This window comes from Ranitomeya imitator, chromosome 3 (assembly GCF_032444005.1).
Source record: "Ranitomeya imitator isolate aRanImi1 chromosome 3, aRanImi1.pri, whole genome shotgun sequence".
Taxonomy (NCBI): domain Eukaryota; kingdom Metazoa; phylum Chordata; class Amphibia; order Anura; family Dendrobatidae; genus Ranitomeya; species Ranitomeya imitator.
Window position 1 is genome coordinate 4,097,994 of NC_091284.1, and position 14,163 is coordinate 4,112,156.

The window sequence follows — 14,163 nt, forward strand, 5'->3', positions numbered from 1 at the left end:
ATATACACACCGCCATCCCCTGTATTATATATACACACACCGCCATCCCCTGTATTATATATACACACCACCATCCCCTGTATTATATATACACACCGCCATCCCCTGTATTATATATATACACCGCCATCCCCTGTATTATATATATATATATATATACACACCACCATCCCCTGTATTATATATACACACCGCCATCCCCTGTATTATATATATATATACACCGCCATCCCCTGTATTATATATACACACCGCCATCCCCTGTATTATATATACACACACCGCCATCCCCTGTATTATATATATACACACCGCCATCCCCTGTATTATATATATACACCGCCATCCCCTGTATTATATATACACACCGCCATCCCCTGTATTATATATATATATATATATACACACCGCCATCCCCTGTATTATATATACACACCGCCATCCCCTGTATTATATATATATATATATATATATATACACACCGCCATCCCCTGTATTATATATACACACACCGCCATCCCCTGTATTATATATACACCGCCATCCTCTGTATTATATATACACACCGCCATCCCCTGTATTATATATACACACCGCCATCCCCTGTATTATATATACACACACCGCCATCCCCTGTATTATATATATATATATACACACCGCCATCCCCTGTATTATATATACACACCGCCATCCCCTGTATTATATATATATATACACACCGCCATCCCCTGTATTATATATACACACCGCCATCCCCTGTATTATATATATACACCGCCATCCCCTGTATTATATATATACACCGCCATCCCCGTATTATATATACACACACCGCCATCCCCTGTATTATATATATATATACACACCGCCATCCCCTGTATTATATATACACACCGCCATCCCCTGTATTATATATACACACCGCCATCCCCTGTATTATATATATATACACACCGCCATCCCCTGTATTATATATATATACACACCGCCATCCCCTGTATTATATATACACACCGCCATCCCCTGTATTATATATATATACACCGCCATCCCCTGTATTATATATACACACACCGCCATCCCCTGTATTATATATACACACCGCCATCCCCTGTATTATATATATATATATATACACACCGCCATCCCCTGTATTATATATACACACCGCCATCCCCTGTATTATATATATATACACCGCCATCCCCTGTATTATATATACACACACCGCCATCCCCTGTATTATATACACACACCGCCATCCCCTGTATTATATATATATATATATACACACCGCCATCCCCTGTATTATATATACACACCGCCATCCCCTGTATTATATATATATATACACACCGCCATCCCCTGTATTATATATACACCGCCATCCCCTGTATTATATATACACACCGCCATCCCCTGTATTATATATACACACCGCCATCCCCTGTATTATATATACACACTGCCATCCCCTGTATTATATATACACACACCGCCATCCCCTGTATTATATATATACACACCGCCATCCCCTGTATTATATATACACACCGCCATCCCCTGTATTATATATACACACCGCCATCCCCTGTATTATATATATATATACACACCGCCATCCCCTGTATTATATATACACACCGCCATCCCCTGTATTATATATATATATATACACACCGCCATCCCCTGTATTATATATACACCGCCATCCCCTGTATTATATATACACACCGCCATCCCCTGTATTATATATATATATACACACCGCCATCCCCTGTATTATATATACACACCGCCATCCCCTGTATTATATATATATATACACACCGCCATCCCCTGTATTATATATACACCGCCATCCCCTGTATTATATATACACACCGCCATCCCCTGTATTATATATACACACCGCCATCCCCTGTATTATATATACACACTGCCATCCCCTGTATTATATATACACACACCGCCATCCCCTGTATTATATATATACACACCGCCATCCCCTGTATTATATATACACACCGCCATCCCCTGTATTATATATATATATACACACCGCCATCCCCTGTATTATATATACACACCGCCATCCCCTGTATTATATATATATATATACACACCGCCATCCCCTGTATTATATATACACCGCCATCCCCTGTATTATATATACACACCGCCATCCCCTGTATTATATATATACACCGCCATCCCCTGTATTATATATACACACCGCCATCCCCTGTATTATATACACACACCGCCATCCCCTGTATTATATATATATATATACACACCGTCATCCCCTGTATTATATATACACACCGCCATCCCCTGTATTATATACACACACCGCCATCCCCTGTATTATATATATATATACACACCGTCATCCCCTGTATTATATATATATACACCGCCATCCCCTGTATTATATATATATACACCGCCATCCCCTGTATTATATATATATATATATATACACACCGTCATCCCCTGTATTATATATATATATATATATATACACACCGTCATCCCCTGTATTATATATATATATATACACCGCCATCCCCTGTATTATATATATATACACCGCCATCCCCTGTATTATATATATATACACCGCCATCCCCTGTATTATATATATATATACACCGCCATCCCCTGTATTATATATATATATATACACCGCCATCCCCTGTATTATATATACACACCGCCATCCCCTGTATTATATATATATATATACACCGCCATCCCCTGTATTATATATATATATACACCGCCATCCCCTGTATTATATATATATATACACCGCCATCCCCTGTATTATATATATATACACCGCCATCCCCTGTATTATATATATATACACCGCCATCCCCTGTATTATACACATACTATACACACCGCCATCCCCTGTATTATACACATACTATACACACCGCCATCCCCTGTATTATACACATACTATACACACCGCCATCCCCTGTATTATATATATATACACCGCCATCCCCTGTATTATATATATATACACCGCCATCCCCTGTATTATATATATATATACACCGCCATCCCCTGTATTATATATATATATACACCGCCATCCCCTGTATTATATATATATATACACCGCCATCCCCTGTATTATATATATATACACCGCCATCCCCTGTATTATACACATACTATACACACCGCCATCCCCTGTATTATATATACACACACCGCCATCCCCTGTATTATATACACACACACCGCCATCCCCTGTATTATATATATATATATACACACCGCCATCCCCTGTATTATATATATACACCGCCATCCCCTGTATTATATACACACACACCGCCATCCCCTGTATTATATATATATATATATACACACCGCCATCCCCTGTATTATACACATACTATACACACCGCCATCCCCTGTATTATACACATACTATACACACCGCCATCCCCTGTATTATATATACACACACCGCCATCCCCTGTATTATATATACACACACCGCCATCCCCTGTATTATATACACACACACCGCCATCCCCTGTATTATATATATATATATACACACCGCCATCCCCTGTATTATATATATACACCGCCATCCCCTGTATTATATATATATATACACCGCCATCCCCTGTATTATACACATACTATACACGGTGTTTCCGCCGATCTCCGCTCCTCGCTCCCCCGCACTCAGGAGCCCCAAGATCAGCAGCACGGGGAGCAGCATCTCCGGGATCCATCGGCCGCGCCTGCTCTCATCCATGTGATCGGCGATCCGCACTCTGTCCCGGCAACATGGCCGTCGCCGCTAGGATTGTCGGGAGTTGTAGTTTTTCCCTCGGAATTTGTTATTGCGCGGTCACGTGTGCGCTGTCGCAGAGTGTTTCTGACAGCCCGGTGTGAGGTGTGTGCGGTGTGAGGTAGGTGTGAGGTGTGTGCGGTATGAGGTCGGTGTGAGGTGTGTGCGGTGTGAGGTGTGCGCGGTATGAGGTGTCTGAGGTATGTGCGCGGTATGAGGTGTCTGAGGTATGTGCGCGGTGTGAGGTATGTGCGCGGTGTGAGGTGTGCGCGGTATGAGGTGTCTGAGGTATGTGCGCGGTGTGAGGTGTGCGCGGTATGAGGTGTCTGAGGTATGTGCGCGGTGTGAGGTGTGCGCGCGGTGTGAGGTGTGCGCGGTATGAGGTGTGTGAGGTATGTGCGCGGTGTGAGGTGTGCGCGGTATGAGGTGTCTGAGGTATGTGCGCGGTGTGAGGTGTGTGCGCGGTGTGAGGTGTGCGCGGTATGAGGTGTCTGAGGTATGTGCGCGGTGTGAGGTGTGCGCGGTATGAGGTGTCTGAGGTATGTGCGCGGTGTGAGGTGTGCGCGCGGTGTGAGGTGTGCGCGGTATGAGGTGTGTGAGGTATGTGCGCGGTGTGAGGTGTGCGCACGGTGTGAGGTGTGCGCGCGGTGTGAAGTATGTGTGAGGTGTGCGCGCGGTGTGAGGTGTGCGCGCGGTGTGAAGTATGTGCGCGGTGTGAGGTGTGTGCGCGGTGTGAAGTATGTGCGCGGTGTGAGGTGTGTGCGCGGTGTGAGGTATGTGCGCAGTGTGAGGTGTGCGCGCGGTGTGAGGTATGTGCGCGGTGTGAGGTGTGTGCGCGGTGTGAGGTGCGCGCGGTGTGAGGTATGTGCGCGGTGTGAGGTATGTGCGCGGTGTGAGGTATGCGTGAGGTGCGCGCGGTGTGAGGTGTGCGCGCGGTGTGAGGTATGTGCGTTGTGTGAGGTGTGTGCGCGTTTTGATGTATGTGCGCGGTGTGTGGTGTGAGTTGTGTGTGTGGTGTGAGTTGTGTGCGCGGTGTGAGGTGTGCGCGCGGTGTGAGGTGTGCGCGCGGTGTGTGGTATGCGCGCGGTGTGTGGTATGCGCGCGGTGTGAGGTGCGCGCAGTGTGAGGTGTCCGCTTGCGGAATGTGGTGTGCGCAGTGTGAGGTGTGTGCGTGGTGTGAGGTATCCGCTCGCGGAATGTGTGCGCGGTGTGAGGTGTGTGCGAGGTGTGCGCGCGGTGTGAGGTGTGTGCGCGGTGTGAGGTGTCCGCTCGCGGAATGTGGTGTGCGCAGTGCGAGGTGTGTGCGCTGTGTGAGGTGTGCGCGCGGTGTGAGGTGTGTGCAGTGTGGTGTACGCACGGTGGGAGGTATGTGCGCGGTGGGAGGTGTGCGCGTGGTGGGAGGTATGTGCGCGGTGGAAGGTATGTGCGCGGTGTGTGGTATGTGCGCGGTGTGAGGTATGTGCGCGATGTGAGGTGTGCGCGGTGGGAGGTGTGCGCGGTGGGAGGTGTGTGCGCGGTGTGAGGTGTGTGCGCGGTGGGAGGTGTGCGCGCGGTGGGAGGTGTGTGCGCAGTGGGAGGTGTGTGCCGTGTGGTGTGCGCGCGGTGGGAGGTATGTGCGTGGTGTGAGGTGTGCGCGCGGTGGGAGGTGTGTGCGCGGTGTGAGGTATGTGCGCGGTGGGAGGTATGTGTGAGGGGTGCGCGCGGTGTGAGGTATGTGCACAGTGTGAGGTATGTGCGCGGTGGGAGGTATGTGCGCGGTGTGAGGTGTGCGCGTGGTGGGAGGTGTGCAGTGTGGTGTGCGCGCGGTGGGAGGTATGTGCGCAGTGGGAGGTGTGCGCGCGGTGGGAGGTGTGTGCAGTGTGGTGTGCGCGCGGTGGGAGGTGTGTGCGCAGTGTGAGGTGTGCGCGCGGTGGGAGGTGTGTGCAGTGTGGTGTGCGCGCGGTGGGAGGTATGTGCGCGGTGGGAGGTGTGTGCGCGTTGTGAGGTGTGTGCGCGGTGTGAGGTGTGCGCGCGGTGTGAGGTGTGTGCAGTGTGGTGTGCGCGCGGTGGGAGGTGTGTGCCCTGTGTGAGGTGCGCGGTGTGAGGTGTGTGCCCTGTCTGAGGTGTGTGCAGTGTGGTGTGCGCACTGAGGTGTGTGTGCGGTGTGAGGTATGTGCGCGGTGTGAGGTATGTGCCCAGTGTGAGGTGTGCGCGCGGTTTGAGGTCTGTGCCCTGTCTGAGGTGTGTGCAGTGTGGTGTGCGCACTGGGGTGTGTGCCCTGTGTGAGGTGTGTGCCCAGTGTGAGGTGTGTGGTCTGTGCGCAGTGTGAGGTGTGTGCACGGTGCGAGGTGTGTGCGCGGTGTGAGGTGTCCGCTCGCGGAATGCGGTGTGCGCAGTGTGAGGTGTGTGCGCGGTGTGAGGTCTGTGCCCTGTGTGAGGTGTGTGCAGTGTGGTGTGCGCACTGAGGTGTGTGCCCTGTGTGAGGTGTGCGCGCGGTGTGAGGTGTCCGCTTGCAGAATGCGGTGTGAGCTGTGTGCCCAGTGTGAGGTGTGCGCAGTGTAAGGAATGTGCAGTGTGGTGTGCGCGATGTGAGGTGTGTGCGCGGCGTGAGGTCTGTGCCCTGTGTGAGGTGTGTGCAGTGTGGTGTGCGCGCGGTGTGAGGTCTTTGCCCTGTGTGAGCTGTGTGCGCAGTGTGTGGTCTGTGTGCGGTGTGTGTGTGCCCAGTGTGAGGTCTGTGCGCAGTGTGAGGTGTGTGCGCAGTGTGAGATGTGTGTGAGTTGTGTGTGCGCATTGTGAGGTCTGTGCCCTGTGTGACGTGTGTGCGCATTGTGAGGTCTGTGTCCTGTGAGGTGTGTGTGCGGTGGTGTGTGCGCCGTGTATGCCTGTATGGCAGCGAAGTCTGGGGTCCTCACACCTACCCAGACTGGTCAAAGTGGGACTCCAGTCCAACAGAAATATTCCACCTGGAATTCTGCAAGCACCTTCTCCAGGTCCATCGGAGCACCTCCAACAGTGCTTGTCGGGCCGAGCTGGGCAGATTCCCTCTACACCTAACAGTTCTAAAGAGGGCGCTGTCATTCCGGGCTCACCTGCATAGGAGCAATCCAAGCTCCCATCACCATAAAGCCCTGATACATGTAGGTGAAACAGAAAAACCAGAACCCCCGGAACAGCCCAGCCAAACCCAACCGGACCAGAACACCAATCACAACAACCTGACAAAAGCCGGAATTAGGAAGATGGCAGATGAAGGCCAGGAGAGGTATGTCAGTGACTGGAAGAATGATATCATCAGCTCACAGAAACTGACCATGTACCGGAGCCTACAGAGAGACTACAGACTGGCCCCATATCTGGAGAAACTCCCGGACCCCAGAGACCGCCAGATCCTGAGCCGATATAGACTCAGTGCCCACAGTCTGGCCATCGAATGTGGCCGACACAGGCAGAGCTACAAGCCCAGGGAGGAAAGACTGTGCCAACACTGTGATCAGGAGGCCATAGAGGACGAAACCCACTTCCTGCTACACTGCTCCAAATACTCAGCAGTGAGGGACACTCACTTCAGGAGACTCGCACATCTCTTCCCAGACTTCATCACCATGAAGGAGGAAGAGAAAACATATATCCTGCTGGGAGAAGAAGAGAGAGCGGTGGAGATAGCAGCACGGTATGTGAGCGAATGTCATAGACTGCGAGAAAGAACTATGATGCCATGGACTATAGCCCCCACAATGGATCTGCCCCATCCACCTCCCCTATGCCATGGACTATAGCCCCCACAATGGATCTGCCCCATCCACCTCCCCTATGCCATGGACTATAGCCCCAAACCTGAACCTGTCCCATCCACCTCCCCTATGCCATGGACTATAGCCCCCAACCTGGACCTGCCCCATCCACCTCCCCTATGCCATGGACTATAACCCCCACAATGGATCTGCCCCCATCCACCTCCCCTATGCTATGGACTATAGCCCCCACAATGGATCTGCCCATCCACCTCCCCTATGCCATGGACTATAGCCCCCACAATGGATCTGTCCCATCCACCTCCCCTATGCCATGGACTATAGCCCCCACAATGGATCTGCCCCATCCACCTCCCCTATGCCATGGACTATAGCCCCCACAATGGATCTGCCCCATCCACCTCCCCTATGCCATGGACTATAGCCCTCACCCTGGATATGCCCCATCCACCTTCCCTATGCCATGGACTATAGCCCCCATCCTGGATCTGCCCTCCTCCACCTCCCAAATGCCATGGACTATAGCCCCTACCCTGGATCTGCCCCCATCCAGCTCCCCTATGCCATGGACTATAGCCCCATCCTGGATCTGCTCCCATACACCTCTCCTATGCCATGGACTATAGCCCCCATCCTGGATCTGCCCCCATCCACCTTCCCTATGCCATGGACTGTAGCCCCCACAATGGATCTGCCGCCATCCACCTTCCCTATGCCATGGACTAGCCCCCACCCTGGATCTGCCCCCATCCACCTCCCCTAGACCATGAACTATAGCCCCCACCCTGGATCTGCCTCCATCCACCTTCCCTACAGCTCCTACCCAACATCCCCACAGTCCCTATCCCTATTGCCTTTATACACTTGCTTTGGCAAAACTGATGTGTATTTGGTCCTGCCAATAAAGCTTCTTTGAATCTTGTGTGAGGTGTGCGCTCGGTGAGGGGTGTGTGCACGGTGTGAGGTGTTTGCGCAGTGTGATGTGTGTGTGCGGTGTGTACTGTGTGAGGTGTGCGCACTGCCCTGCTGTTCCTACGGTCAGTAAACGCTGCGGGTTGGACGCTCCGTACCTCCGCAGCGTGTAACCCACAGCGGCCAGATGTTACAGCATAGTGGAGGAAACCCCATGTCCACTATGCGTGCATTGGCACCCGCGGCTTCCCTGCAGAGCCGGACATGCAGAGCATCTTTCCAGACTGCAGCATGTCTGTTTGAGACGCTCATTCTCCACAAGATAAATTTCCCATCCAATGTGTAGGACTCGGTGATTCCGCATGGTTTAATGAGGAGTCACTGCGCGTGCGAAAGCCGGCAGCGGACGTGCTGCATCCAAAGCACTGCCGCTTCCTGACCGTGGGAACATAGCCTTATAGGAGCCCGAGACTGTGGAAGTGCGGGGGCTGCTGGGAGATTGCTGACAATGCTGTGACCCCGGGAATCTGTTATGAAAGGCAATTCAGTACCACAATGGACATAGCGGTCAGAGCACATACAGTGATCTGACAATAACCCAAAATCATAGAACGAGCTCTGAGACGTGGGAACTCTGCAGACCGCAATCCCTAATCCTCTCCAAACAACACTAGAGGTAGCCGTGGATTGCGCCTAACTCTGCCTATGCAACTCGGCACAGCCTGAGAAACTAACTAGCCTGAAGATAGAAAATAAGCCTACCTTGCCTCAGAGAAATACCCCAAAGGAAAAGGCAGCCCCCCACATATAATGACTGTGAGTTAAGATGAAAAGACAAACGTAGAGATGAAATAGATTCAGCAAAGTGAGGCCCGACTTTCTTAACAGAGCGAGGATAGGAAAGGCAACTTTGCGGTCTACACAAAACCCTAAAGAAAACCACGCAAAGGGGGCAAAAAGACCCTCCGTACCGAACTAACGGCACGGAGGTACACCCTTTGCGTCCCAGAGCTTCCAGCAACAAATTAGACAAGCTGGACAGAAAAAATAGCAAACAAATAGCAAAGAAGAACTTAGCTATGCAGAGCAGCAGACCACAGGAATGATCCAGGGAAAAGCAAGTCCAACACTGGAACATTGACAGGAAGCCAGGATCAAAGCATTAGGTGGAGTTAAGTAGAGAAGCACCTAACGACCTCACCAGATCACCTGAGGGAGGAAACTCAGAAGACGCAGTACCACTTCCCTCCACCAACAGAAGCTCACAGAGAGAATCAGCCGAAGTACCACTTGTGACCACAGGAGGGAGCTCTGCCACAGAATTCACAACAGGAATCACTCCTTACTATCCCCCCAAATATCTCCAGAATACTGTAGGTGCTGCAGCCAGGGTCAGGGAGGAGAACCATTAATATACCCAGGATCAGAGACGAGAGCTGGGAATATACGCGAGATCAGAGACAAGAGCTGGTAATATACCCGGGATCAGAGACGAGAGCCAGGAATATACCCGGGATCAGAGACGAGAGCGTGGAATATATTAGACATGAGAGCGTGGAATATTCCCAGGATCAGAGACGAGTCGGGAATAATAATAATCTTTATTTTTATATAGCGCTAACATATTCCGCAGCGCTTTAGAGTTTGCACACATTATCATCGCTGTCCCCAATGGGGCTCAAAATCTAAATTCCCTATCAGTATGTCTTTGGAATGTGGGAGGAAACCGGAGAACCCGGAGGAAACCCACGCAAACACGGAGAGAACATACAAACTCTTTGCAGATATTGTTCAGGGTGGGGCTTGAACCCAGGACTCCAGCACTGCAAGGCTGCAGTGCTATCCACTGAGTCACCATGCTGCCCCAATATACCCGAGATCAGAGACGAGAGCGTGGAATATACACAGGATCACAGACGAGAGGCGGGAATATACCCAGAATCAGATACAAGGACATGGAATATACCTGGGATCACAGACAAGAGCCGGGACTATACTTGGGATCGCAGACGAGAGCCGGGAATATACCCGGGACCAGAGACGAGAGCGGGGAATAAACCCGGGATCACAGACGAGAGCGTGGAATATACCTGGATCAGAGACGACCGGGAATATACCCAGAATCAGAGACAAGAGCATGGAATATACCTGGGATCACAGACGAGAGCGTGGAATATACCCGGGATCACAGACGAGAGCGTGGAATATACCTGGATCAGAGACGACCGGGAATATACCCGGAATCAGAGACGAGAGCTGGGAATATACCAGGGATCAGACAAGAGCCGGGAATATACCCAGGATTAGAGACAAGAGCATGGATTATACCTGGGATCACAGACGAGAGCGTGGAATATACCCGGGATCAGAGATGAGAGCGTGGAATATACCCATGATCAGAGACTAGAGCAGGGAATATACCCAGGAACAGAGACGAGAGCCGGGAATATACCCAGGATCTGAGACGAGAGCCGGGATCACAGACGAGAGCAGCGAATATACCCGGGATCAGAGATGAGAATATACCCAGAATCACAGACGAGAGCTGGGAATATACCCGGGATCAGAGACGAGAGCCGGGATTATACCCGGGATCAGAGACGAGAGCTTGGAATATACCTGGAATCACAGACAAGAGCCTGGAATTTACCCGGGATCAGGGACGAGAGCGTGGAATATACCCAGGATCAAAGACGAGAGCGGGGAATATACCTGGGATCAGAGATGGGAGCGTGGAATATACCCGGGATCAGAGACGAGAGCGGGGAATATACTTGGGATCAGAGATGAGAGCGTGGAATAAACCTGGGATCAGAGACAAGAGTCGGGAATATACCTGGGATCAAAGATGAGAGTCGGGAATATACCTGGGATCAAAGATGAGAGTCGGGAATATACCCGGGATCACAGACTAGAGCGGGGAATATACCCAGGACCAGAGACAAGAGCGGTTGATATACTCGGGATCAGAGACAAGAGTTGTTAATATACCCGGGATCACAGACGAGAGCTGGAATCAGAGATGAGAGCCAGGGTCTGGGATGAAAGACAGGATCAGATCCGAAAGCTGGGATCAGAGATCAGAGCTTAAAATATAGCCAGCATCACAGAAGAGAGTCGGAATCAGGACCCAAAGCCTGGATCATAGACTTGAGTCGTGGTCAAGCACAAGAGCCAGGAATATAGCCGTGATCAATGATGAGAGCCAGGGGGTGAAGGAGGAGAGTTGGGAATATAGGCAAGATTTTAGCCAGGACTAGAGACTAGAGCCAGGATCATGGATGATACCCGTAAATATAGCCAGAATCAGAGAAGTGAAGCAGGGTCTGGACCGAGAACAAGGAATATAGCCGTGGTGAGAGAGAAGAGCTGTGGTCTGGTATGAGAGCTGAGATCAGAGACAAAAGCCAGGATTACAGAATTGAGCTGGGGTCAGGATCTAGAGTCGGGAATATACCCAGGATCAGAGACGAGAGGCGGGATCAGAGATGAGAGCTAGGAATATAGCTGTGGTCAGAGGAGAGAGCTGGTTTAAGGACCTAGGGCTGCGAATATAGCCGGGGTCAGAGACAAGAGCCTTGGTCTGGGAGGAGAACCAGGAATATAACCAGGATCAGAGAGGAAAGCCGTGGTCTGGGAGGAGAGCCAGGAATATACCCAGGATCAGAGACTAGAACTAGGAATATATCTGGGGTCAGAGAAGAGAGCTGGGGTCAGGACTGAGAACCAGGAATATAGCCAGGGTCATAGAAGAGACCCGGGCCAGGCCCGAGAGTCAAGAATATACCCAGGATCAGAAAGAGCCATGGTCTGAGACGAGACCTTAGATCAGAGACAAGAACTGGCACTGTAGCCAGGGTCAGGATCAAAAGCTTGGACTATAACTAAGATCAGACACGAGAGCTGTGGTCAGAGAAGAGAGTCGGGGTCAGGACCGAGAGCCGGGAATATAGCCGGGCTCAGAGAAAAAAGCCAGGGTCTGGACTGAGTCAGTAACAGGGTCAGCGAAGAGAGCCAGGGTAAGGAACGAGAGCTGGGAGTATATCCAGAATAAGAGACTAGAGCCAGAAATATAGCCAGGGTCAGGACCAAGAGCTGTGATCAGAGACAAGAGTCAGGGCAAGACTGAGCCGGGATCGGAGTCGAGAGCTGGGGTATAAATCAAGAGCCGTGATCATAGACTAGAGCTGGGTTAGAGATGAGAGCCGTGGTCAGGGAATATAGCCGGGGTTAGAGACTACTGTAGAGATGGGGTCAGGGCCGAGAGTCAGGATCAGACACGAGAGCCGGGTTCAGGATCGATAGTTGGGAATATACTCGGAATCAGAGACTAGAACCGAGAATATAGCCAGGGTCAGGACCGAGAGATGGGATCAGAGATGACGCTTCCCCATTCTTAAAGGGACAGCGCTTGCATATACTACATGACCTCTGCTTGTAGATGAGAGGCATTTAGTATAATTGGTACACCTGCAACATGGCTCCCAACGTCGATGGTGCCATCAGCAATGATTTGGATTTCTGGATCACGGAGTGAATTACCTATACGATGGACTGCTTGCTACAGATGGGGTGCACCATACGAAGACTGGAAAACATGTATTTGGAAGTCGCCTTGCTACACTCATCAGGTGAGCTTTAAACTAGAACAATGTGGGAAGGGAAGCAACAGCCTTACACCTGACAAATACTATTGAGAACTCTGCTATTAGAAGTGGAAAGGAAGAACAAAGACAAAAAAAACCTAAAATAATAAAAATATTGGAGGAAGAGAAACCAATCACAAACTAAAATGTTTCTATACAAATGCACAAAGCATGGGCAACAAACAAGGAGAACTGGAACTACTAACAGAGAAGAAATATGTCATTGGAACCACTGAAACGTGGTGGGACGATACACATGATTGGAATACAAGGCTAGATGGATACAACTTATTTGCAAGAAACACGTGATAAACGAGAAGGAGGTGTCGCATTGTATGTTAGGAAAGGGTATATCTGCACAGAGATTGCAGCTTCAGAGACTGGGAGTTCTGTGGAAACTGGGTAAGAATACAAGGAGAGAACAATGGAAAGGACACCATTGTAGGCATTTACTACAGGCCACCTGTGCAAGCTGAAGATATGGATGAATGCTCTATGCATCAAATGGCCAACTTCTAAAAAAAAATATGACAGTTGTCATGGGAGATTTTAACTATCCAGACAATTGTTGGGAATCTCAGGTAAAACTAACAGGTCAAGAAAATTCTTATCCTCTCTTGCTGACAATTTTATCTTCCAAAAGGTAGGGGAGAAAACAAGGAGATCTGCTAGCTTGGATCTAATCCTTATAAACAGGGAGGAAATGGTTGAGGAGGTAAGAGTGGCTGGGACCCTAGGAGGTAGCGATCATGCAATTTTAGAATTTTGGATAACGAGGAGGAAGACCTGTGAAGACTCAGACTTCAAGGTTAGATTTCAGAAAGGCAGATTTTAAGGGACTCAGAAAGGGAATCAGAGGGATCCAATGGCTGATATCTTTAAGGACAAAAATGTCCAGCAAGGTTGGGAAATCTTGAAAAATGAGATTCCAAAAAGAGGGAAGAATACACAACATTTAAGGAAACCAGGATGGCTGAACACAGAACTTAAACACATGCTAAAAAGGAAGAAAGAAATGTTTATCAAATGGAAAGAGAGA

The 14,163-nt window shown here is 49.8% G+C and overlaps 1 protein-coding gene across 1 annotated transcript in view; it reads right to left on the minus strand.

Moving 5' to 3' along the window:
• The window catches only part of POGLUT1 (protein O-glucosyltransferase 1), an 86,290-nt gene extending 82,451 nt beyond the window's left edge, over positions 1-3,839 (minus strand). The window contains exon 1 of the mRNA XM_069760397.1: positions 3,682-3,839. Coding sequence (XP_069616498.1) covers positions 3,682-3,799 — 118 coding nt within the window. The 5' untranslated portion in view covers positions 3,800-3,839. The remainder of the gene's footprint in view (positions 1-3,681) is intronic.
• Between the last annotated feature and the right edge of the window lie 10,324 nt (positions 3,840-14,163).